The 27330-nt window shown below is 40.7% G+C and overlaps 1 protein-coding gene across 1 annotated transcript in view; it reads right to left on the bottom strand.

Moving 5' to 3' along the window:
• Nucleotides 1–709: 709 nt before the first annotated feature.
• The window catches only part of lamc3 (laminin, gamma 3), a 91569-nt gene continuing 64948 nt past the window's right edge, over nt 710–27330 (bottom strand). The window contains exons 14-29 of the mRNA XM_077496737.1: nt 16428–16616; nt 16109–16354; nt 15886–16039; nt 15661–15803; nt 13626–13804; nt 11129–11306; nt 9454–9710; nt 6457–6533; nt 6149–6283; nt 4732–4897; nt 4498–4644; nt 4321–4423; nt 2848–3050; nt 2637–2777; nt 2470–2569; nt 710–1483 (exon numbers count right to left, since the gene is read on the bottom strand). Coding sequence (XP_077352863.1) covers nt 1221–1483; nt 2470–2569; nt 2637–2777; nt 2848–3050; nt 4321–4423; nt 4498–4644; nt 4732–4897; nt 6149–6283; nt 6457–6533; nt 9454–9710; nt 11129–11306; nt 13626–13804; nt 15661–15803; nt 15886–16039; nt 16109–16354; nt 16428–16616 — 2681 coding nt within the window. The 3' untranslated portion in view covers nt 710–1220. The remainder of the gene's footprint in view (nt 1484–2469; nt 2570–2636; nt 2778–2847; nt 3051–4320; nt 4424–4497; nt 4645–4731; nt 4898–6148; nt 6284–6456; nt 6534–9453; nt 9711–11128; nt 11307–13625; nt 13805–15660; nt 15804–15885; nt 16040–16108; nt 16355–16427; nt 16617–27330) is intronic.

Here is a 27330-nt window from a genome sequence, read left to right as displayed (position 1 = left end):
GAATTTGATAACTTCATTATTTTTCATGTACAATTAATAATAATAATAACAATAATAATAATAATAATAATAATAATAATAAAATAATTTTTCCACTTGCTGTCGACTGATGATGTCGTCACGTGCGCTGAGGAAGTAGGTAACAACAAATCATGGCTCACCTGTTTTCTGGGTTTGGTCAGTAAACTGAGCCACGATTGGTCGTGACCGACTTCCTCAGCGCACGTGATGTCATCATCAGTCGACAGACACAAAGTAGAAAAATTACTTTTTTAAAGGCACTCATTGTACATGAAAAATAATGAAGTTACCACATTAATTCTAGACAAAAATTTTCACTTTTTATTGCTGAAAATGGCTCGATGAGTCAAGTATCCCTTTTAAGATTAATCAATTTTCCCCAATAAAATGATTTAAAATACAAATAATCTATTCCAGCCCCCCCAGAAAACACAACCTTTTTGTTATGTTTTTAATAAAGAAAAATAGCACTGTATTGTATATATATATATATATATATATATATATATATATATATATATATATATATATATATATATATATATATATATATATATATATATATAAAAAACAATACAAGAGAATAGAAAGAAAGCTATTAAGTGTAGATGTGTGCCTTCGAAGGGGCGTGGCCAAGTGTGTGACATCAGTAGCTGTAGTCAACTTAGCTGTTTTTTTGGGGGGGGGGTTTCCAGTGTGAGCGTCTGGGTGTGAGTTGTGGCCTACAGCAGCAGCTCCTTGTGAGTGTTCTCATTATTTACATTACTTTTTTTTTTTTTTCATTCAATAAACGGCTGAAAGTGCATCGGCAACTGTGGCTCTCCTTGCCCACATCCGAGGACATCAAAGATCAGTGGTAGCTCAACTGGCTATAGTGACCCGACATGGGGTTTTCCAAGATAGGATCCGACACTCGGGACAATTTATTTATTTTTTTTCCTTGAGTTGAGAGCAAAACTTCAGCTGTGTTAGTATTTTAATGTTAGTCGGTTTTGGTGTTAAAGGCTTGAGAACAATGAACTAAAACTAATACGATTTTTCGACTAAAATGGCTGCCAAAAACAACACTGCGCAACACAAAAAAACAAAAATGCATGGAGCGACGATTATCTGAAAAAAAAAAAACGCTCCCGAGTCGGGCCACTCTTACGTCAAGGTACCAGCGTGTCCTTTTGTCCCGGCCGAAGACGTTCCAGTGGTTAGCCACGCCCCTTTCCGCCGGCCTCGGCGCAGGACGGCGGCAAGTGTAGGGCGATGTCCCTGAGACTGTCCCTCTCCTCCAGCATCTCCCGCACGTCCTGATCCATGAGCTCCAGGCGGCTCCGCTGGCCCCTGGCCGCCGAGCGCAGGGTTTCGATCTTGGCGCCCAGCAGGGGGCCCTCCACGCTGCCGCGCAGCGCGCTCAGGCGAGTCGCCGTCTCGTTCAGGACGCGGTGGAAACGCGCCAGGGGCACGCTGGCGTCTGGTGCGGACAGGACAGATTGGCCGGGGGAAAAAATGGCAAAACCGCAAAAACGGAATATTGAATTCGGTATAGTTGTATATTTTTGAGAAATAAAGATGTATATTTTTTAGAATAAAATTGTATTTTTTCACCCCAAAAAAATTAAATATTATGTGAACAAAAATATTCTATATTTTGTAGAGGTGTCAAAATGTTTTTTTTTTAACCGTAATTAATCGCTTGACTTCAATAGTTAACTCATGATTAATCGCAAATTTTAGATTTGTTTTCATACTTTTATTAATATAAAAGTGGAACAAAAATGTTAAACAAATGGAAATATGGAGACATCTTTTAGTCATTGATACAGTCATTTCATAATAATTCATAAAATTGAGTTAAAATAAAAAAATATATACTGTACTGTAAAAAATGAGTGTTATTGTTTTGTGTTGGTCATTTTTCTGCCACTACATGGTAGAATTGCATTTGTAAGACATTGGTGACGGCTCAGCGCATTTTTATTTCCATATTAACTCATTCAAACCCAAAAACGTGTAAATACGTTTTTAATACTTTGTCCTTCACTCCCAAAAGCGTATTTATACATTTTTTTGTGTGTTTTTTTATGCAAGAACATACAGAAGGCTTTGATGCATGAAGGCTTTTGATATGAAGAGGTGGCTTAAAGCAATGGTAGTTATTACAAACAAATAGTTATTACATTTATTACTGCTAGATTTTGACGTGGACGTGTCTGCGTTGCGACTGGAATTCCCCTGGTAAAGGCTTTCCAAATAATCGCATGTTAAAAAAAAAAAAAAAAAAAAAATAGTGGCATAAATTAAATTAACTCAAAATTACGCCCAAATTTTGACACCCCTGATATTTTTAAATGAAAAAGCCAAACTCTGTCGATAAAGTAAAAATGCCATAATTGTGAGAAATCAGTTATAAGTACAACTAATTTGGCCTTGGCGGAGGTATTAAAGCGAGAACGTTACCAATTTTGCCGGTGAGCTCCGTTAGCGTGAGCGAGTAAGCCTCCAACTGCAGCTTGGCCGCCTCCACGTCCTTCTTCACGTCGGCCAGAGGGGGCGCCGGCTATGATGGTGAGACCCCGGGATGAGCACGCGTATTGAAAGCGTGAAGGTGAAGTACGACACGATACCTCGGAGGGCACGCGCGATGTCGCGCGCTCAGCCCGCGACGTGTGCGAGTCCAGAGTCTGCAGTGCGGAATCCACGTGCGATCGGAGGTGAGCGAAGGCGGTCCTCGCGTGCTTGGCCTGCGTCAGGACGCCTTTCGATTCCTAGTGGATATGAAAATGAACTAGTCATCAAATAAAAAAATAGAAATAAAAAAAAAAAAAATCTTTTCACCTCAGCTACGGCGTCGGCGGTACGTTCCGCCTCCCGCGAGGCGTTTTGGGCAAGGTGGGAGTTTTCCCGCGCAGGCTGAAGTATCTCTCGGATCTCCGCGGCCAGATTGGTGACACCGGCCAGAACTTTTTCCTCCAGGGGCTTCTTCTTCTTCACGGCAGCCCTGGTGTGCGTCTGCAGACGGGGCCATTCGCGCACCATGTCTGGGTGGAAAAATTGAACCTTATAAACCTTATAAAGGGTGTCAAAAGTAGAGCGTTCATGTTAATAAAACGCCACTAATTTTTTTTAAAGGCGCTATTAACTCATTCACTCGCAGCCATTTTCACTGAAGCAACCCCCTTCGCTTGTTGCAACGTGACCCTGGTTGATCTCTTATACTCTGCTGCCACCTGCTGGCCGTTTTTGTAATGACTACCATTGCTTCACCCGTTCTCTGCAGTTCAGATGCTCTAGCATAAAATCAAATAAACAAAAAAAAACACACAAAAAAAACGTATAAATACGTCTTTGGGACACAATAAATAAAAATAGAGCGTATTTATACGTTTTTGGGAGCAAATGAGTTAAAGACCGCCCCTTTCTTAGAAAGCCTGTATTGAGCGAATTCCAATCGCAACGCAACAGACACATCTGCGTCAAAATTTTGCAGTAATAAAATGTAATAATAATGCATATATTTGTGGAGACTGGAGTCGAGTTGTATTTTACATTTTTAAAAAAAAAATGTGCAGTTACTTACAGTTACAAGTTACTTTATGTTAAAGATTAGACAGCTCTTTTAATATCAAAAGAAAAATGCACTGAGCTGTCGCCAACATCTTACAAATGCACTTATGCCATCTAGTGGCAGGAAAATTACATTAACACAAACCAATATCATACTTTTTTAATTTTAACTTAATTTTATGAATTATTATTAAATTACTGTATCAATGACTAAAATATGCAGCCATAATTCTATGAGTTCAACATTTTTTTTCCACTTTTATGTTAACAAGATTATAAAAACTAATATTTTATTGTAGATTTGTGGGTAACGATATAACGTGTGAATAACATAGGCCTACTAATTTGTGGCCAGCAAATATGCATAAGATGCACATGAAATACTAATGTGTGCTCACAAAATAGGTTTAATATGTGCGCTAGTTATTAATTTGTGGCCATGAATTACGTATGTGAGCATAAAATAATAATTTGTGACCATGAATTACTATTTTGTGCACACTTCATACCTAATTTGTGGCCATGGAATATTACTTTGTGGGCATCAAATCGTACAATGTGCTCAGAAAAACGCATTTTTAGCCACAAAATATAATTTTTTTTGTACGAAACAGTTATGAAGTGGGCACGAAATCCGTATTTGTGGGTAACGTGCGTAAAAGGATCAATTGTGGCCACAAAATAGATAATATCAGATTTACTTTTTCTGCCCGATTTTTTATTTTTTTCTCATCACATGCTCACTTTTAAGATCCCGGTGCAGGCTGATTCCTTCCGACTCCGCCCCTTTTCCCGCCACCACCGAAGCCAAGGCGACCAGTTTGGCCCATTGAGCGCGAGCTTGCAGCTGGAGAAACGAAAACGACAATCAGCACGCTAACGACGGCAGGCGATGACATCAAACCGTGGCGGTTTGAGCACCTCCGCCGCGTCGGTCACGATTTCCCGCCTGTGGCCGACGGCCTCCGCCAGGGCGCGGGTGTCGTTTGCTATCGTGCCGATGAGGTCGTCTTTGGACCGGATGCTTGCATCCAGTTCTTGAGATTTTTGCAAGAGTGAGCCGCCCCGCTAAACAAGGAAGTACAACCTCGGTTAAGCATGAAAAAACGATCGTACGAAACCGCTGGTGACGATTCGGATTGTCGACGGACTCACCTCAGCAAGCGCACGGCTGGCGTTGTTGGTGCCACCGAGCTGCGACGTGATGTTGTTGAGGGCGAGCTGCAGCCCGACGGCGTCCTGCTGAAGAGCCTCGTCATCGGCAACACTTCGGCTCGCCCAGGCGGTCAGATTTTGCCGCTGCTGCCGCATCTGTTTCATTCTGAAACACGCCAGTGGGAAGAATTTTTCATATTTCAGAATTATGAATTATATTTTTTTTGTTTTTGTTTTTTTTGTTCTAGGCTGCATTGTCAAATTTAAGATTTGTTCTTTTTTTATAGCAGGAAACTAGATTTGGGGGTTTAACAGAAATTTAAGAGTAGGAAAATGCCTAAAATGGCTGCTTCAAAACAAAATGGCGCACCTTATTCAGTTTTGTCTTTTAGAGCCTTTTTCGTGGATCTACTCATGAAAGACGAATTCATTTACCAAATGTCATCCTGACCCGATGAAACTGGATTTGAGGCTGATTTTTTTTCAGATACAAGTTAATTGGTTCCATAACCACGCTCAACATTCGAATCTCAAATCATGCTCCCCCATTGGAATGAATGAAAATGCCATTAATCCGTTTCAGTCTTCTTCTTTTTTTTTCTTTTTAAAAATATTAACCTAGTATTTTATTAATAATGAAATGTCTAAATATACAATGTAAAAGGGGTAGGACTAGTTAAGTTTTTAACAAATTCATACTCCCTTTTAAACATGTAAACTGTGATTAATTGATGATCGTGTAAGGGTTTTCTTTTCTTTTTCAATTTTATTTAATTTTTCTGCAACTTGTTTATATGTTCAATCAAATCAAATCAAAATCAAAGTCTCTTCAAAAAAAAATAATTTTTTTTGGTCATGTTTTTTTTTTTTTTTTTAATTAAAAAAGTACCACTTTATAATATTGTACTTTATAAAAACAGACTATTAACTAGGGGTGTCAGGAAATTAGAATTTTTAATCGTAATTAATCGCATGACTTCAACTGATTTTATATCTGTTCTAAATGGCCAATAATTTTTTTTCCCCCCTAGGTTTTCATACTTAACATAAGTAGAAAACAAATGTTAACCTAATAGAAATAGGGTTGCACCTTTCAGCAATTTCATAATTCATCAAAGTGAGTTCAAATTAAAAATATGCACTGTGCTGTACAAAACGAGTGTGATATTGATTTGTGCGGAGGTAATTTTTCTGCCACTAGATGGCATTGCATTTGCAAGACATTGGTGACAGCACAGTGGATTTTGCTTTTCATATTATACATGAAGTAACTTGTGAAATTCTGCACATTTTTAAAATTGTAAAATAAATTGAAAAAAAAATAGTGGCATTAATACACAATGCCTAATTCTCTTGATTAGATTTTTCTGGTTTGACAGCAAACACCAGCGGAGCGCTCGCACTCTCCTTTGCTTACCGTTGCGTCAGTGCCGCAATGTACTCGTCGGTGGAGTTGTCCTGCAGGAGCTCCAGCAGCAAGCTGAAGGCTCGCTTTGAAGCGGTGAGCGCCCTGCCGGCCACGACCTCCATGCGCTCCGCCGCATCTCCGTGGCTACAAAAGGCAAGACGGGGTGCGTATAATGACAGAATCCCCCATGACAAGCGGGTAAGCATTTTTAAGCCAAGGCGGCTTTTTTTCCCGAGAAAGTTCTTCCACTCAATGTGAAGTATTGAGTGAGTGTGGAGCTGTGATGTTTGTATTGTAACGCGCACCGACCCACTCACCTTTTCGTGAGCACGTGAGACTCGTTGACCGCTATTTTCCATTCATTTGGTCCTGAATCAACCTCAAAAGGGATGACCTAAAAACAAACAAAAAAAACAAAACAAAATGGAGCACTTTCTGAGATTTTTTTGTGGGTCTCCTTGTCACAGATAAGTCTGCCCAATTTGATCTTAAAAAGTTAAAATAGTGGAATTTTCTAAATTTTTAGAGAATACTACTGTCATGACTGGGTCATGACAGGGTTATGTTTGGGTCAGGGTACTGTCATGACTGGGTCATGACAGGGTTATGTTTGGGTCATGCAAGGATTATGTTTGGGTCAGGGTACTGTCATGACTGGGTCATGCCAGTGTTATGTTTGGGTCATGCAAGGGTTATGTTTGGGTCAGGGTACTGTCATGACTGGGTCATGCCAGGGTTATGTTTGGGTCATGCAAGGGTTATGTTTGGGTCAGGGTACTGTCATGACTGGGTCATGCCAGGGTTATGTTTTGGGTCATGCAAGGGTTATGTTTGGGTCAGGGTACTGTCATGACTGGGTCATGCCAGGGTTATGTTTGGGTCAGGGTACTGTCATGACTGGGTCATGCCAGGGTTATGTTTGGGTCATGCAAGGGTTATGTTTGGGTCAGGGTACTGTCATGACTGGGTCATGACAGGGTTATGTTTGGGTCATGCAAGGGTTATGTTTGGGTCAGGGTACTGTCATGACTGGGTCATGCCAGTGTTATGTTTGGGTCATGCAAGGGTTATGTTTGGGTCAGGGTACTGTCATGACTGGGTCATGCCAGGGTTATGTTTGGGTCATGCAAGGGTTATGTTTGGGTCAGGGTACTGTCATGACTGGGTCATGCCAGGGTTATGTTTGTGTCATGCAAGGGTTATGTTTGGGTCAGGGTACTGTCATGACTGGGTAATGACAGGGTTATGTTTGGGTCATGCAAGGGTTATGTTTGGGTCAAGGTACTGTCATGACTGGGTCATGCCAGGGTTATGTTTTGGGTCATGCAAGGGTTATGTTTGGGTCAGGGTACTGTCATGACTGGGTCATGCAAGGGTTATGTTTGGGTCAGGGTACTGTCATGACTGGGTCATGACAGGGTTATGTTTGGGTCATGCAAGGGTTATGTTTGGGTCAGGGTACTGTCATGACTGGGTCATGCCAGTGTTATGTTTGGGTCATGCAAGGGTTATGTTTGGGTCAGGGTACTGTCATGACTGGGTCAAAAAACGGGTTAAAAAACACACACACACACACACACAGCTAGCTTTTAGGCTAATATAATTTTGCTAAATTAAATTGGCTTCTTTGAGAGATTAGCACTTATTAAATACACATTGCTGATTTTCAAGTTCAACACATGCAAAAACTTTCATGACACTTTTTTTTAATCTTTTTTTTTTATACACATGCCTACCAAAAAGTACAAATGAGTTCAGGGGCTGAATTAAAAATAGTAAAAAAAAAAAAAAAAAAAAAAGAAAACTTTGAAAGTCTGGCACTATTCAGAGAAGCAGTCACAGCTCAGCGGGAAAATGTGGCCTGCCATGTAGTGAGGCTCACCTTGTGAACTTTTTAATATCCCGCACGGTTCAAAGCGGGGGCAAAAAAAAAAAAAAAAAAAATATATATATATATATATATATATATATATATATATATAAAAAATCTCCCTGGTGTCTCAATTTTTTTTTTTGGGGGGGGATCATGCAAATTAAACAAATATGTGGAAAATAAATCAACAATGGATGCCCTCTTTCCCCGCCTGCACATCCTGCTCATTCCCCCCCCCCCCCGCTGACTTTGCCTCTCAAAGGGTGGAGAAGGATGAAGAGGAGGAGGTTGGATGAGGAATGAAAAGATTTGCTTTGAAGGTTTGCTTTGGTGGGGATTTTGTGGCTCTATAAAAAGGTGGCTGCGCTCCATAAGGTTGGAAGCAATCTTGTTACAACAGCCGCCTTAAAAAGCACATCGCATGACTGAAAACTCGAACGGCGACTCCGGAAAAATATCGTTTGAAAACATGTCACTGGACAAATAATTGACACAGAGACGATATTTGGGTGCGTAGTACGCGTTGCTGCTCCCCGTGTGTGTTAAAGTATCACTTGATTGCAGGTTTATAATGACTAATTATCTCTGCTAATTCCCATTAGCCTGTCAATGGCGTTTCACTTTTTATGTTAGCATTAAGCTAGCAGGCTGCTTTACAATAGTAGTGATTTTCGCAAGGCCCACAGAATATTGTGTTCTATTGCTATAAAAACATGGAACCTATCAAAAAGAAAGATTAAAGTCTCTTCTTTCATCAGGAAAAAAAGTATATATCTATCTGTTTCCGTTTTGCAACAATTAGCATTAGAATTTATATAAATATCATTATTTTTCACAAATCTATTTAGAATTGTGAGTAAATAGTTGATCTCCTTTGGTCTGCTGCCACCTGCTGGCCGTTTGTGTAATAACTAACATTTCTTCAGCCGTTCTTTGCAGTTGAGAGGCTGCATCAAAGCCTTCTGTATGCTCTAGCACTAAAATAAATAAATAAATAAAAAAACGTATAAATACGTCTTTGGCACACTTAAGACATAGAACGTATTTATACGTGTTTGGGAGCAAATTAGTTTTAATTTATTTTTTATTTTTTTTAATGTCAACCATTTGAGCTAACTAACATAAAACCTAACCTGATCAGGTAGGCTGGGCAAGATCCAGAGCCACTTTCAAGCATGTGACGCCCTTATCAATCGATCCATTAAACAAAGAGCTGCATTGAATTTTGTTGGATGCACAGATTAGCGTTTGCTAATAGCATTAGCGTCGGATAAGCTGCACATCCTCGATTTGAAGTGGCGATTTGTGCAATTTGTGTTTGTCGATGTAGCCACATAATGATGTAGTGTATGAAGCGCTGCCTCCACAAGTGAAATTTTTTTGATTTGATGTTCCTTGGATCAATAAAAGTCAACCAATGACTATTGTAGAAGTCACCCACCATGTTATCCAGGTCCTTTGTAGCCTGCTCCAGTTGCGTCTGAGACTCGCCGACGACCAGCGCGATCCCGGCTACAGCCCGACACACGCCTCCTCGCTCCTCCTCCTCCTCATCCTCCTCCTCCTCTTCTTCTTCTTCTTCTTCTTTGGCGCCCACGCTGCAGTTCAAAGCGGCCGCCAGGTCGCGCAGCCGGCCCGCCAGGGCGCCCGTGGACGCCTGCAGTGATGCGAATTGTTGCACGAAGGCCTCCTGAGCCTCTGCAAGCGCGGTTGCAAAATACGAGAGCGTGTCGGTGACATGGCCGCGTTTTGCGGTGAAATATTCAAAAGGCAGCGACGGTTTGCCATATATCGCACATGAAATATTAACCGCGTACATTTGCAATCGTGTTTGCAATGATGCGTGCGCTCCACACGAGCGGGAAGTAGCGCATTTGCCACTTTGCAGGATCTTAAATCAGGCTTATGAACGCAAATTAATTTGGGATTACATTTGATCGCAGCAATCAAAACAAGGTATCTCCTAAACTCACTTGAACTTAATTCCTTGGCACCAAATGACTACTTTTGTCTGGATGAGGCACCTCAACTCACTTCAACAAACTTGCTTCGTACCAAGATACCACAAGGTGGCGGCAAAGCACTACTTTTGTATGAATGGGGCGCCTAAATTCACTCCAACATAGTTCCATGGCACGACGATGCTACAATAAAGCACTACTTTTGTCTAGATGAGGCTCCTCAACTCACTTCAGCACCCAGATGCCAGCAAAGCACTACTTTTGTCTAACTTTAGCTGCTCAACTCACCTCAGCATAGTTCTTTAGCACCAAAATGCCATAAGAGGGTGTCAAAGCACTACTTTTGACTACAGGAAGCTCTTCAACTCACTTCAACAAAATTCTCAGCACGAAAATGCCAAAGTAATGATTTTCATTTATTGCCAAATTAGTTTATTATTTTTAAGGAAAGCATCTGTAAGAGGGTAGAAAAGCACTAGTTTTGTCTAAATGAAGCTACTCAACCCACTTCAACATAGTGCTTTAGCACCAAAATGCCACAAGATGGGAGCAAAGCACTACTTTTGACCAAATGAAGCTCCTCCACTCACTTCAACATAATTCCTTGGCGCCAAGAGGGTGTCAAAGCACTACTTTTGACGACAGGAAGCTCTTCAACTCAGCACGAAAATGTCAAAGTAATGATTATTTTCATTTATTGCCAAATTAGTTTGACTGTTAATTTTAAGGAAATGATCTGTAAGAGGGCAGAAAAGCACTAGTTTTGTCTAAATGAAGCTACTCAACTCACTTCAACATAGTGCTTTAGCACCAAAATGCCAATAGTGTTGGGGGCAAAGCACTACTTTTGACCAAATGAAGCTCCTCTACTCACTTCAACATAATTCCTTGGCGCCAAGAGGGTGTCAAAGCACTACTTTTGACGACAGGAAGCTCTTCAACTCACTTCAACATAGTGCTTTAGCACCAAAGTGCCACAAGATGGGAGCAAAGCACTACTTTTGACCAAATGAAGCTCCTCTACTCACTTTAACATAATAAAGTTTATTTGAGTTCAGTTGAAGAGTACTGTTAGATTGGAAAATAGTTTGCAGTTAAAATATTAAAAAAATAAAATAAAATAAAAAAAAAATAAGGCAAATGAGTGGCCGTTACCTTGGAAGGCGAAAAATTCCTCCAGCGCGTTGGGCAACGCCTCGAAGTCCCGCTGGTTGCCGTGACTCCCGTCGGCGGGATAACCCGGCGGGGGTCGCCCCTTGGCCGATCGGCTTCGGCAATCGAAGCGAGCCAGGAGCTTTTCGGCCTCCCGCAGGCGCGTCCTCAGCTTCTCCGCCTGGAAGAAGGCGAGACCGTTGAGCAAAAAAAAAAAAAAAAAAAAAACGCATCAAAGGCAACAACACCAAAAGTAAGACGGGAATCTGGACTTATTTATTCCGAAGGTGGGGGAGTTGTAGTGTTCCGACAAAAGCAATGAATAAATGAATTACAACGGCGGAATGAACACATGTTTTGCATTGATCTATGTTTAGCCCCTTTCACAATGTTGGTAGACGTTTGAATTTTTTTTTTTTTCCTTTTTGTCATGTCATAACTGGGACTGACAACGTCGCTTTTGGAAATTTTCCACTCTAGTATCAGACACATTTATCCGTCCTTGCTTTTTATCCCATTTTGCACTGGCTGAAAAAAAAAAGCTTGAACTTCTCCGCCTGTAACTACACCTCGATTTATAACTCAGTGTAAAAAAAAAACAAAAAACGGAACAACAAAAAAAGCACGACGGGAATCTGTTCTTACTCATCCCGAGGCGGGAAAATGAAGCATTCCGACAGAAGCAATGAATAAATGAATAACAACGGCGAGATAAGTGCGGAATGAAAGGCCGCTTCATATCTAACAAAGCGGGACGGGAATTTCCGAAGATATGAAAGACTTCGACGGGGGAAAAAAAAAAAGTGAGTGAAAGTGCGGGACATTTGTCCACCGCTGACTCGCGTGTTGTTTTTCTTCTCCACAAACGCTGGAACACTCGTCACCGCTGACGTTGTTGTTGTTTTTTTAACTGGGTTAATGGGTTTTTCCCTCGCACCTGTTCCCGCCCGTTTGCTTTCAAGCTCCTCCTCCGTCTCCGTCCTAGTCAGCCGACATGCTCGTTAGTCTTTTTTGCCGGCAGCGGCATGGAAGTTGCGAGAAGGGAATGTCAGATAGCAACCAGGAGTCGAAGTTTTGGGGCAGTTACTTCTTACTGATTATTCCAGCAACTAAATGTTTGTTTGTTTTTTCGAGTAGCTTTAATTCTTATTAACAATAATCAGACACCTACACGAAATAGTCAAGGCTTTAATTGTGGGAATGCTGAAGCATTCCCACATATGTTATTGGGATTTTTATTCTCCACACTTTTTTTGCCGCGTAACAACTCAATTTCAACTAGCTTAAAAAATTCACGCCTCACCGGGGTATATATATATGTCGTCCGATTCCACATTACTTTACAGTATTTGCACAATTTCACATTTAATATCGATCAACTTTTTCCCATTCATTTTCAATGGGACAGACATTGAACTTTTTCCAAGTATCACTTTCCACGCCCACTTCCATACATCTAACATATTATCATTACCAGGTGTCTGATACTGCTCTTTATAATTTCATAATTTATCCTTGAAAATGGATGGATGGATTGATCTGTAAATTTACTTGATAAGCATTCCACATTCATTCAAATCTTCGCATTCAGCTTTCCCACACAATTTCTCCGGAATTTGCACTTAAGTCTTGTTTCTTCTTCTACTCCTTCTCCTCCTCTCCCTTCAGAGTTTTTTTTAATCCTTATTATTTCATCAGCTGAATTCTTCCTCTTATTAATGCAGCAAAGAATTGGCCTTTTTGTGGACTTGACTTCTTATTGTTTATTACAGCGACTAAATGATCGTTTTGGTGGCTTGAATTCTTATTAATATTACTCAAATACCCAAATTTACTCTTTGGGGGCTTTAATGCTCACAATTATTTGAGCAATTAAATGGCCTTTTTGGTTTTTTTTTTATTTCCAGTTATCCTTTGTAGAGCTTTAATTCTTATTATCATTCCAGCAACAATGTGACCTTTCTGAGGGGTATATTTATTATTATCATTCCGGGAACCAAATTGCCTTTTCGGAGGCTTCAATTCTTCCTTTTATTCAACCAGCAACTAATCGGTCTTGTTGGGTTTTTACTTTATTCTGGCAACTCAATCGAGGGGGATTTAAAAGACATAATTTTTATTGAGGGGGGGGGGGGGGGGGGGTGGGGGGTGTCAAGGGCTTTAATTATCATTATTATTCCGACAGCTAAATTGCCTTTCTGCAGCCTTTAATTCTTAATTCTATTATTAATACAACAACTAATTGGGCTTTTTGGGGGACTTCAATATTTGACAATGAAATCGACTTTGTGGGGTTCATTTTGACAAATATATATTTTTTTGTTGTAGAGCTTTAATTATTATTATCATCATTTGGACAGCTTAATGGCTGAATGGATATTCATTGTTGTGGCTTTCCTGCTTACTGTTTAGTCTGGCAACTAAATTGTCTCTTGGGGTGCAAGGCTTTAATTATGATTATTAGTCTCACAACAAGTGCGCACTGTTATGAACCACCCACCTGTTGCTGCACCAATCCGTAGCAGGCGGGACACTCCTCGCACTGGTGCGTGCCTCTGTGGTGGAAGTGGTTGGGCTGGCATTTGTCACACTTGGAGCCGGTGAAGCCGGGCCGACACGCACACGTGCCGTTAGCGTGACACTGCATGGAGGTGGCGCCCATTGGGTCGCAGTCACAGGCTGCCGGGAGTAGAGGAAGAAGAAAGCTTTCATTCTTATCAATATTCCGGCAATTATATCTGCTTTAAAAAAAAAAAGAAAAAGTTTATTATTATTATTTGTTATCATTATTAATCCAGCAACTACCTGGTGATTTTAGAGGGGACTTCTTATTTGTATTGTGGTAAATGAATCACCTTATCGTGGGCTTTAATTCTTATTAATCTGGCGATGTAATGGACTTTGAAAGAGTTTACATTCAGGTAAGTAAATACTGTTGTTATTTTGGGGTGCTTGACCTGTAATGAATATTGTGAAAACGAAATTATCTTGGGCTTTTAATTATTATTACTCATTTACTCCCAAAGACGTATTTATACGTTTTTTTTTTTTTTTTTTTTTTTTTTTAATGCTAGAGCATACAGAAGGCTTTGATGCATCCTCTGAACTGAAGAGAACGCTTGAATCCAAGGTAGTTATTACAAAAACGGCCAGTAGGTGGCAGCAGAGTATAAGAGATCAACTGGGGCCATGTTGCAAAAAGCTCTTTTCCCCACAGTTTTAAACAGATTTGTGAATAATGATTAAACTTAGCTATATTCCAATGCTAATTGCTGCAAAACGGAAACATTAAAAATATACTTTTTTTTCTAATGAAAGAAGAGATGCTAAACCTTCTTTTGGTAGGTTCCATGTTTTTATAACAAATAGAACACAATATTCGGTGGGCCTTGAAAAATCAGTCAAAATCCAGTAAAACAGCTGGGAGTGAATGAGTTAATGTGGCAAGTAATCGGCCTTTTGGGGTGCTTTAATTCTTATTATTTTTCATGACTCGGGTCATGCAGGGGTGATGTTTGGGTCTTGACTCATGTTGGGGTCACGCCAGGCTTAAGTGATCTGTCAAGTTTGGGTTAATGACTGTGAGGTCAAGTGTCTGTTTTGAACTGATGTAACCATCATCGAGTTTCAACTAGTTTTGGCTATGTGATGTTATGTGACGTCGGGACCTATGTGATGTCCATCTTTAATCCTTTAATTAGTCACAACCAATCAGATCGATTCACTGTCTGTAGTAGCGTTCTGAGAGGTGTTTGTGTTTGTCGGATTATAACCACTGTACCTCTGTGCAACTCTCTTTGTTTCTCGTCTAGTCAAGTTTGTTCCATGCCCCTCTAACATTATTGTTCCAGCAAATTTGCCCATTTTGGGTGGGGCTTTACCTCTAATTATCATGGGCTTTTTTTTTTGTGTGGACTTGAATTCTGTTCATTAATTTGACAACAAAACTGTCTTTTGTAGGACTTTAGTTTTTATTATTCAAGGGTACTGAGTGCACTTTTTGTGGCCTTCACTCTTTTTCATATTCCAGAAATGAAATGGCCTTTTTGAGGACGTTATTTAATGCTTCGATTCTGGCAAGTGCATTCATTTTAATGGGGCTTTAATTCTTGTTACGAATCCAGCAACTTTATGACCTTTTTTGGGGGGGGGGCTTTAATTCTTGTAGTTTTGTCAGCAATTAAATAGCCTTTTGTTGGACTTTACTTCTTCTTATTATTATTATTCCTATAACTGAATCGCTTCTTTGGAGGCTTTACTTCCGCGTCTCATTGTGGTAAACAAATCTTCTTCAAAAGGCTTTAATTCTTATTATTACGCCAGAAACTAAAGAGTCTTTGGGGGAAAATCTTCTCCTTCTTATTATATTCTTTCAAATATATTCAAATAAATCTTCTTTTAAGGGCTTTAATTCTTATTATATTCAATCTGGCAACTAAATGGGTTATCTTCTTCATAGTTAGCCAAAAGATATGGCCTTTTTGGGGGCTTTAATTCTTATGATCATACCTGAAAGTAAAACAGAAAACGCGTACCTCTGCATCCACGTGACGAGAATCCAAAGAAACCCATTCGACAAGCGTCACACAAACGACCCTCCACGCCGCCCCTGCACAAGCACTGTCCCGTGATTGGGTGGCAGGCGGGCGACGACGAGCCAATGGGATGACACGTGCACCTGGAGCGGGCAGGAGAACAACTGATGCTCCCCAAAGTGCTCATCGGCTGCGCTCCAAAAGTACTCTTGGGCATCGCTTTACCTTTCGCAACCCGCGCCGTGCTGGAGGTTAAAAAAGCCGTCGTGGCAGTGGCTGCAGTCCCGCCCGGTCACGTGATCCAGGCACTTGCAACTTCCTGTCTCGGGGTGACACTCCGCAGCGTGGCCGGAGGTTCCTGCCGGGTTGCAGCTGCACGCTGGAGATGAAATCAAAAAGACATTTTAAGTACGAATCATTTGATTTCCTACTCGATTTTACGACTCACGCTTGCACTTGAGTCCGGGGGCGTGGCCGCGAGCGTCGCCGTAGTAACCTCGGCGGCAGCCCTGGCAGCGGTCGCCCTCGGTGTTCCCCGTGCACTTGAGGCAGCGGCCGGTCAGGCGGTCGCACACGCCCACCGCGTTGGGGTCCACGTTGCCGCTGCAGTCGCATCGGGCGCAGGCCCGCGCCGCCCCCGAACGCCCCAGCGGGTCGCCGTGGTAGCCGTCGTCGCACATCTGGCAGCGGGTGCCTGCCAACGGGGAGGAGTCAGAATCAGACCACAACAGGAGGTACGGCGCTTGCGCCGGAGCGGTCCGCCTCACCCGTTTGTCCGGCGGGGCAGTCGGTGCAGACCACCTGATCGGCCTCCAGCACGTGAACGCAGCCGCTTCCGCCGGGGCAAGGGCAGGGTTGGCAGTCGCTCGGCGTGCCAATCAAAGGGTTGCCGTAGTAACCGTCCAGGCAGCGCTCGCAGGTCAGCCCGCCGCTGAAGTCTGAGCACTCGCACTCACCTGAAACAGAAATTTACTAGGGGTGTCACAATGAGTGCGGTAATTTTTTGTTAATTTAAAGTTCCTTTAATGCCACCATTTTTTTTTTTTACGTGCGATTAATGACCACGCCTTACTTGAAAAGCCTGTACTGGGGGAATTCCAGTTGCAACGCAGCAGACGTCCACGTCAAAATTTAGCAGTGGAATAATAACGCATATATTTGTGGAGACTGGGGTCAAGTTGTATTTTACAATTAAAAAAAAAAAGTTACTTCATGTTAAAGGTGAGATAGATCTTAATATGAAAAGAAAAATGCACCGAGCTGTCACCGTCTTACAAATGCAATTATGCCATCTAGTGGCAGAAAAATGACCTCAGCACAAATTAATATCACACTCTTTTTACGAATAAATGTGTAAATATAAATATATATAAAACAATATAAAAATAAAAAAATAATAAAGAAAATGGACTGAGCTTTAACTGTCTTACAAATGCAATTATGCCATCTAGTGGCAGAAAAATGACCTCAACACAAATTAATATCACACTTTTTATGAATGTGTAAATATAAATATATATAAAAATATAAAATAAAAAATATATATTATATGTAATAATAATAACAATAATAATATAATAATAATAAAAATTAAAAATAAATAAATAAAAATATATATGAAATATAAATAAATAAAAATAAATAAGATTTATTAATGCATTTTATGAATTATTATGAAATTACTGTATCATTGAAGATGCAGCCGTATTTCTATTAGCGTAACATTTGTTTCCACTTTTATGTTAACATGAGTATGAAAATTATTTTATTGTAGATTTTAATTGTACATTTAGAACAGATGTAAAATTTGTGATTAATTGTGAGTTAACTATTGACGTCATGCGATCGATTAGGATTAAAAAAATTTAATCGCCTGACACCCCTAAAATGAACAATTAATTTTCTGAAACTTCTAAATGATTGTCGACACCGTGCTCTGCCCGGATTAGACAGAATAGGCATTAAAGCTTAGCAATTTAGCCATATGGCTACTATAGCTGCTTCCAAATGGTTGCCCAAGTATGCTAATTTCTGAGCATGGATCCTTGAGATGTATTCATGCCTCCAAGTTTGATAGACAAGTTGTTTATCACTTTTGAGACATATTGAGCCCCCCCCCCCCCCACAAGAACGACCCCCAGGACACCGAAAGACGCAGTTCCGGCCATTCACCAGCCGGGGACGCTGCGTCCTTGACCCACATCTCAACGTGGCTGGAAAGCAGTCGCACTCAGCCAGGCCATAATTGCTTGTGGGAAAAATACAGAAACGGCGGGAAAAAAAAAAAAAAAAAAAAAAAAAAACCTTCAATGGAGGGAGGCAATTCCCTCAAGCAAGCGGCAAGGAGATTTGCATTCCTATGAAGTAGTCCGGGGGAAAGAGCTAACAAAAACATATTTAAATCCTGGACTTGTTTGTGTCCATAAACATTATTTTAAAAAAAAATCCCAAGATTAATTATGTTTTTTTTTTTTCATGAGCTATTATGCAGCAAGAGTGGGTGAACATGATAAATCATGGCGGCTGTGGAGGCGAGCGGGTTTATCTAATTGCACGCGCAGTGAACGTGACGCGGCGTATACGGCAGCTATGAAGTGGAATCCTGATTCACTCGCAGCTTCATTTTAATCGCACATCTCGACGTGGGATTGTCGCATTATTTATTCAAGGGCCGGCAACAATGCAATATTAAACACACGGCGAGATCACGAGGCATTCGTCTGCTTAATGCCAAGAATGCCCGCACTTTTTCGGGGGGTGCGTCCAATTAAGTGTCACGGGGGTATAGTGATTACAAGTTGATGTTTTTCTGAAACAGTTAAATGTGAGAATTTCCGTCGATACGGCAATATATCGTTGCGGGCCTCATTACAATACACGTATCGATACGCAGGCAGAATCGATATTGCTTGTTAACTTTAAATGGGTAGTTAACGTGCATTGTACTTAAAAAACAAAAAACAAAAAAACAGCAGCGTCTTTGAAGTTAATTGCCTTCAATTAATGCAAAAATAGCTCACCAGTGATTGGACACTGTGTCTTGCTAAGAAAAATGAAAGCAGAGGAAGAATATCAACATTTATTTACTTATAAACTTAACATGGCACGTGTCTCAGTGTACCAATTTTCCTATATTTTGTTTAAAAAAAACCCCGAAATGTGTTATATGAAAAATAAAAAATGCTGTTATTTCCCTAAATATTTAAAATAAGCACATTTTAGAGCTGTAATTTTAATACTTTGATATTTTTGCTCATTTCGACTCATGCCTATTCATAAATTTTCCCGGTGTGTCTGTGTGTCGGTGCTGCATTAAAAACTCCCACATAATACTTCCAATTTACACTGTTCAAATTTCAACTAACTTCAAAAATTTACGCCTCCCGGGATATATATATATATATATATATATATCGTCTTGATTCCACATTATTTACAGTATTTGCTAAATTTAACGTTCAATGTCAACTTTTCCCCCATTCATTTTCAATGGGACAGACATGGAACGTTTTCTAAGTATCACTTTCCACGCCCACTTCCGTACCATCATTACTAGCATTGTCAAGTAATCAGGAGGTCATCATTTCATAATTTATCTCTCAATTTACTTCATTGCATTCAATTCATAGCATTTAGCTATTAGCGTTCAGCTTTCAGCATTCCCACGCAATTTCTCCGGAAATCGCACTTCGTCTAGTTCTTATTATTATGCCGATCAGGTTGACGTGGCGACGGTGGAGATGCTTTCTCTATTTTTTACGACAAGGCACTTTATCACCCGGATGACTTTGAAGCTGTTATTTTAACCTAAACCGACATGGCGGCTCCCCGCCTTAACTGACTGCTTCATAGATTTACATTTTTTTTTATTTTTTATTTTTTTTACCATAGTGGGGGGCTGAGAATTGTCTTAAAAAAAATGGTGGCAAGGCTACGACACCGCCGCCGCCGCTGGGTGTGCGTGCGAGCGTGGATCCCCGATGAGCCGTGATGAATTTAACGGTGGCGGAAATGTGCTGACTTTACTGAGTGTGAAGATGACTGAGCGGGATATGAGGCGGAGGAGGGGCCTTGGCGACGCCGCCATTGTCATTCTGAGAGCGTTATGTAATTTTTATTTTTTTTCGTGTCACCCGGTGGTTGGCGGTGCATTCGTTACCTGGATCTTCAGTGGGGACTTAATCCGACTCTAATAACACCACAATCACAAAACAGAAACGCAAACTATCAGTAATTTGCAAAAAACAAAAAAACAAACAAACAAACAAACAAAAAAAAACGAAACAACTGTGTCATGTATATCATTTGGAGCAGCACAGAATTAATAGTTTTTTTGTTTTGTTTTTCACAAATGCGAAATTTAACAATCCACATAATATTGTGCTAGCTAAGCTAACACTACGTGCTCCTGGATGCAATGCTTGTACGTTAAACGCCGGAAGCTAACGTTACAAGGTCAAGTTACGCTTTGTGGGGCTAGCTAAGATAAGCTAACGAGGCAATTAGCTACGTGTCCCTTGTTTTCAACATTTGTATAGGTGGGGTTGCAATCACGTGATTCCGGCGGCGCGTGAAATTCAACTGGGGCTCAGCTAGCCAACACCGCTAGCCAAATGAAGGCGCATAAAAAGCCTGGAGGCTTACAACTATTTCGCGCGTGTGGTTGGGTCAGAGAACTCGGATCAAAAGAAGCATTAAATTATAGCCGTCTTGTTTTTGTTCGGGTGAGTAAATGTCATTCAGCATCATTCAACTTTTCAACACAAAGGTACCACTGGCATCAGGCTACAAGCTAGCTGGCTAACGGCTACTTTACCTGCTATTTTCCACGTGTTGCTAGGTTAACCATTCTCAGAGGTTCTAACGTACGTTGTGACCTTCCTGGAAGAAGGACCTGAATTTAAGAACCACTCGTTGTGATAGCTAGCGTAGCTAGCATTGCTAAAAACAAAGACACGGCAAACTAGCATGGACACACAAGCTGTATAGAACAAACTCCACATGGTATTATCACGGTTAGCTTTGTTTCCGGTAATATCACACCGGCCTGTTGAGAGTTTTATTCAGCTATGTAAGTAGTTTCATTCCTGTATCCTTAACTTTCACGAAGTGATCGCTGCATATACGAGTGTTGTCCAACTTTGCTACTCTGGATTTCAGACGGTTTTTAATCTGTTGTCTCTGACGGTATTTTTTTATTTTTATTTTATTTTTTTAAATCACCTCTATGGGTTACTACTACTTTCGGGCCGCGAAAGTAGCTTTTATTTTTTTCCTCGATTAGACCGGTTGGTACAGCCATAAACAGCACAAAACTTCTGTATTTTCTCAGCTCTTTCCTTTGGGAAAATTACTTCCTGCCCCCCATCTGAGGTTGGGCGCTTGTCGTTAGCATTTTGTCAACAGGACTATAGCCCTGTTGCCAAAATGCTAACGTTATGAGGCGAAGTTGTTATCCGTGTTGTTAGCACGCTTAGCTTAAGAAGCAAACAAAGATAGCTGTGTTATCGTGGTTAATTCATGCTAATATGTGGTTAATCTGACAAAGATAACGATGATTTATATAATTGTCTAGGTGAAGTCGCTATCTATGGTGATAGAACGTTTATCAAGCTAAGCTAACAAGGATAGATTTGCACTCCTGGTTTGTTTATGATCTGATGCTAAAGTCCTATTTGAACACAACACACTCCGAGAAGAGAATTCCTTTCGCTCCACCTCCGCCCTTCGTCTTCCCCGTCGGGAGCGTCTCTCTCTCTCTCTCTCTCCCTCCCGCAGACTCATTAAAGAAGATCTCGGCGGAGCGACCGCGCGACCCGTCCTAACCCCGGCGCTGCTTTTCCCGAAAGCTTGAGACTGGGCTCAGACTGGCGCGGATTTCCAGCCTCCGCATCATAATGAGGTCGCCTTCGGGTTTTGCGCTGGCTCGCTTAGCTGCAAACAAGCTGTGGAATGACGGCTGATGCCATTTTTTTTTTTTTTTTTTTTACATTGTTCCGCCACTAGATCTTATACCAGAGGTGTCCAAACGTTTTCATTTGAGGGCCACATACAGAAAATCAGAAGGACGCAAGGGCCACATAATGTTATGAAGAGAAATTGTGTTTAGTCCTACAAATTGTACAAATTTGTTTGTGCTTTTGCAAAATGCGACAGTATATAAACCAATTTATTTGTAATATGGCAGTAGGGTTATTATAGTTTTGCAATTTTTCATTTTAGTTAGTTTTTATTAGTTTTCAGGGTAGTTTTGTTAGTTTTTATTGGTTTAGTTCTTTAAAAAAATGCTTAGTTTTAGTTTAGTTTGTTAGTTTCAGTATTAGTATTAGTATTAGTTTTTTTTTTTTTAAATGTGTATTACATACTTTCAAACGTCATCAAAATAAATCTACTAAAAATCACATTTAAAATCATCCCCAAAGGCTCACGCATTAAATTAATTACCAAAGACTAAAACGAAGGACATGTTTGCTGTAATTATAGTTAGTTTTAGTTAGTTTTGTAAACATAAAACGTAGTTTCAGTTAGTTTTCGTTTTTTAAAAAGCATTTTCATTTTCATTTTATTTCGGTAACAATATTGGTTTTTTGAATTGTAGTTTTTTCATTAGTTTTAGTGAACTAAAATAACCTTTAACGGCACCTGTTTTTCGATACCCTCACTTCTTATCTTGACCATCTCCAAACATTTTTGTTTTGTTTATTTTATTTGAATTGAATCAAATGCCATTTTTAGCATATGTCGCCGGCCACTGAAAAATGGACGGCGGGCCGCAAATGGCCCCCGGGCCGTAGTTTGGACACCTTTTGTCTTATACTTATAAGACAGCGCTCTCTCCAGAGTTTTTATTTTGAAAAATTCACCCCTGCTAAAGCCAGTTTAACTGAGCCAAATAAAACTTGTTGGGCATGTCTATCCTGAGTAGATCCCTCAAAAGATACGAGGTCCGCCATTTTGGTTGCAGCAGCCATTTTCGGGTAATATGGACCATTTCCAAGAGTCCTTAAAAAATGAAGTCGTCCTAAAGATTGAGTCCAATTGTTAAATATTTAACTTATAAATACTAATTGCATAACATTTGAGTTTTCAATACATGTGGGTGGAGCATGCCGGTAAACTTTGATAACTCGCCATAAAAAACACTAGGGGTGTTAAAAAAAAAAAATCGATTCGGCAATATATCGCGATATTACATCGCGCAATTCTCGAATCGATTCAATAGGCGGCTGAATCGATTTTTAAACTTCCATTTTTAATGGAAAAATATTCAACTAAACGTCTTACTTCGGGTTAAGGTTCACATCTTAAGCATGGAAGAATGTGATATTAATAGAACATTAAGCCTTAATATTTTATTTCAATGCTGTTCAAACATGAAACAGATTACAACCTGTATAAGACTGAAGTTTCAGATGAATAAATAATGCATTTTCATCCAAATCTTACACTGTACAAGTTTACTGCTTAGTATTTTCTAAATTTGAATGTAAAAAAAAATAAATAAAAAATCGCAACAATCGACCTATAAATTTGTATCGGGATTAATCGGTATCGAATCGAATCGTGACCTGTGAATCGTGCTACAAATCAAATCGTCAGGTACTAGGCAATTCACAGCCCTAAAAAACACAAAATTAATTGTTTCATAAGGTCACGGAAGGACAAAACATGCTGCCCTTGAGATTCATAGTCATCCCCCTACTGGCAAAAAAATGCATAGACGCAATAACTCTCAGAGCCCTCCCCGATGCTCTGATTTGTTTGCAGCTTTGCACTCCAATCCATCAGCCGCTGCCTTCTGCTAACCACGCGGGCCCGGAAGCAGACAAAAGCCCAAACAAACAAATAAATAACATCCTTACAGTCCGGAGTTGAGCACATACTTGTTTGTCACGTTGACATTTGTGCGAGGCCAACTTTTCGAGGGGGAACGGGGGGGGGTTATAATGCGCGGCTGCTTTGCATGGCTTAAATGTCACAAGTGCTGCAGTCTTGGCGGAAGAAGCCGAGAAACACAAGTTGCCTTTTTTTTTTTTTTTTTTTTCCTCCAAGAGGCTTTTTTAGTGAAGCAAAAGCAGTCTTCAAAAAGGGAATACCTGTCCCATTGCATCAATTAATGTACAAGCAAACACTCGGCTCATTAGCATGCGAGCCGCTGAGTCAATGTTTACCAATAAAAGTGCCCCCCCCCCCCCCCCACCACCACTTCTCCAATGCCTGTTTAAATGCCATCTCGCCGAGCTTATCAGAGCGCAAAGTCCAGCGGGACGTCGGCAAAGATAGGAAAAGCGAGCGTTGTCTGCTGGGCTGATTTGGATGGAGGTGGCAAAAAAAAAAAAAAAAAAAAAAGCCACATTGGTCACGATTGTTCTGTCAATGTGATCCGGTTTATGTTACACCAGCCGCAAGATTTTGACATCTCGAAACTAATCAACGTAGGATATGCATTCAAATGCTTTTTGACAAAAGCATCAAAATGGGCAATTTGGCACCGAAACAGAATCTTCCCATTCACGTCAAGAAGATTTTGTCGTAAGAGAGGATTCGTTTTGACGGCTTTAACGTCTGAAAGCTACGTTACACGGTTCATTTGAGCTTGATGCCCAAAAGTAGTTATGGGAATATTTGTCCAGTAATCGATTAATTTTGACATCTCTGTTTTTGCCTTTTATTTTGTATTAATTTTTTTTTTTTTTTTTTAATAGTGTTTAATGTTTTGTTTTAGTGTTTAAATGTTTTTATTTCAAAGTTACGAAGTTTTTAGCTCCAGTGTTTTCTCATGGGGGAGCCTCCACACTGTGAGGGATAGCTGTTCTTTCTCCTGTGGGCGGGCAGTTATCCCAGGGGCCCCTTGGCCCCGGGGAGCTCCTCCCTGTGGTGGTTGGCCGTCATCCCTCTCAGTGTGGATGAACTCCTAATGGGTGCCTTTCCTCACGGGGTTCTTCTGTGCCCCCCCCATTGGGATTTTTATTTTTGTTGTTTTTTGGATGTTTTCATTGTTCAGCACTTTGAGTTGCATTTGAATGTATGAAAGGTGCTATATAAATAAAGTTTGATTGGTTGATTGATCTCTATTGATGCGTTTGAATGAGATAAGTGATCGTTGTTGGTTGTTGATCAAAAAGATGCAAGCAGCCCACAAACTCATGAATTGGTTCTTAAATTGCGCGCGTATGATCAGAATATCGTTATAGTCCCCGTGCGGACGCAAAAGTTCAATCATTAGGCGGTGCTGGATCGGGGCAACATTGCTCATTTCCAGCAACCGATATTAACCTTTTCCAATGTGCTGCTGTTGCACGACCGCAAACGGAAGCGGCGCGACTCGGCGAAGTGTTAATAAATCACGATTAGGACGCGCCAACTCGCCGCCGCAGAGGCTGAATAAATTCCACTCCCCAGATCACGTTCCGGCTCCTCCCGTGATTACGTGCCGATTAGGATCCTGGGCGGAGAAACGGCGGGTCGGGGACGTCTCGCCGATTCGCTCGACAACATTTTTTTCCCGTTGTTTATGCAGCGAAACTGAAGCCCGGCGACGAGCCGCCACGGAGGCTAATTTTAGCTCGCGGCTTTTTGCGTAGCACGGCGCCAAAGGACGCCGTGCGGGATCGGTGTAAAGCGACTCAAGAGGACACGAGGCGCTCCATATTTAACAAAATTTGCATGCATGCTACAATCGGCTTGTAAATATCTTCAAAGTGTGAGCGTGTGGCTATTGTTAGCTCATTAGCTTTGCGCGCAAATGAAGTTGCGACAAAGTTTGGATTGAACTTTTGTCACAACATCCGTGGCAACAAACAAAGCGACGACTTCTTCCGTTTGTCCTCGGCTAACTTCAACTTCAAAGTCAAACAAATGACAAATGACAAAAAATATTATTTTTTTTTTTTAGTTTTGCGTCGTGTATTAGCCCCGAATCATGGGTCCAAAGAAAGCAAGTGCAAGTGGTGAAGCTGGTGAAGAAAAGAGGAAAGTAGTGCGCAGAAGTATTGAATTTAAAAAAGAAATGTTTGCATTTTTTTTTTTTCATCATTTTAGATAGGATATCTAAATAAAACAGTGTCTATCTATTTCTACCATTTTCTATTTATGGTAAACAGTATACAGTGCAGTTTATGGTGTAAAATAGTAAAAAAAAAAACTTGGAAATTTTTTTTTTAGACTTGGAACGGATTAAAATTCTTTACATTAATTATAATGGGAAACAATGTTTTGGATTTCGAACAAATCGCTTTTAGAACAGCCTTCTGGAATGGATTATGTTCGAAACTTATGAAACTTACGAAACTTATGACCTTCAACATAAAGTGTATTTAGTTTCATTATGATCCATCAAGTAGTTTCCGAGATATGGGCATTTAGAATGGGGTCAACCATGTATATTGTGGCAGTTCTAATATCGCGATATCACGATATCGCCATTATCGTTACATCCCTACCAAACACATGAAAGGCAGGTTGTAGAAAGAAGAAAAAAAAAAAAAAAAAGACAGCAGTGCTCAGGAAGTGCGGCGTGATGAAGACGCCGCAAAGAGCAGGTGCAACGAGGGCCAAGGAAGATGAAAAAGAGCGAGAACAAGCCTGCGAGTGTTTCAGGGGGAAATAAAAAAAAAAAAAAAAAGAGCCTCCCAACATAAAGAGCCGCACGGAATCTGCAAGCAAATGAGTCGTCGTTGGCTGAGAGTGGCCACACACGCCGTCAGAAAAAATAGTAAAAAAATAAATAAATGAATGTAATCAAACTGAGGCTTTTGTCATTATTCCAAATGAATTAAATACAATTTTCTTCCCACATTTAGAAATCACTCGCCATTTGAACATGCGCAAGTGACTGCAGTTCCAATTCTGTCCTGTAGGTGTCGGGAGCGTGCTTTCAACCTGCTGCCCCGACTGTCAAAACAAATCAAGAAGAAAAAAAGTCAGATCCTGCCTCTTTGTGGACAACGTATGCTAATGCTAATATATTATATATATATAGAATATTTTTTTGTCTTCTTATTAATGAATCAAAATCACGGCATAAAAGTCCCGTTGCTGATTACAAACACAACGGAAGCGACACTCGCAGGCGTCTGAAACTGGGTCAAAATTGAGGAAAGAAAAAAAAAAAAAAGACGTGAGAAAAGAAATACCCGTCTGCTTTCTAAAAAGGGGGGGGGGGGGAGGGGGGGGGGGTTGTGTATTTTTTTTTGCCTTCTCCGCTCGCGAGCGCAAGATTGCGTGAAAGACACTCCGGGGAGGCCTCGCCAAACGAACGCACGCACGCACGCACGCACGTCAATATAAATAAATAAGCCTGGCGCGTTTGTGCCGCCCAACAGCTGCCGCTTTACTATTTTACAGGACACATTGCCCGCGGGAAGTGAATCAGAAAATCCACAAACGGAAACACAAATAAAGACAACTTGGTTGTGAATCATGTATTTAAAAAAAAAAAAAAAAAGTGCAGCGCTGCCTGGCAAATGGGTTGTGGAATCAAAAACACCAACTAACTATGGCCAGCAGATGGCAGCACTGGGTCGCTTTTCAATGGGCTGCCGGTGTATGGAATTACAATGAAACATGACGGAATCTGATGAAATCTGATGAATGCTCGTAATCGGCAAAATCGGCTGGCACTGGTTTTTTTTGTTTTTGTTTTTTTGATAACGTGTGGCAGTAAAAGAC

Source organism: Festucalex cinctus, chromosome 15 (assembly GCF_051991245.1).
Source record: "Festucalex cinctus isolate MCC-2025b chromosome 15, RoL_Fcin_1.0, whole genome shotgun sequence".
In the NCBI taxonomy this organism is placed as follows: domain Eukaryota; kingdom Metazoa; phylum Chordata; class Actinopteri; order Syngnathiformes; family Syngnathidae; genus Festucalex; species Festucalex cinctus.
This window is presented reverse-complemented; position numbering and strand designations above follow the sequence as displayed.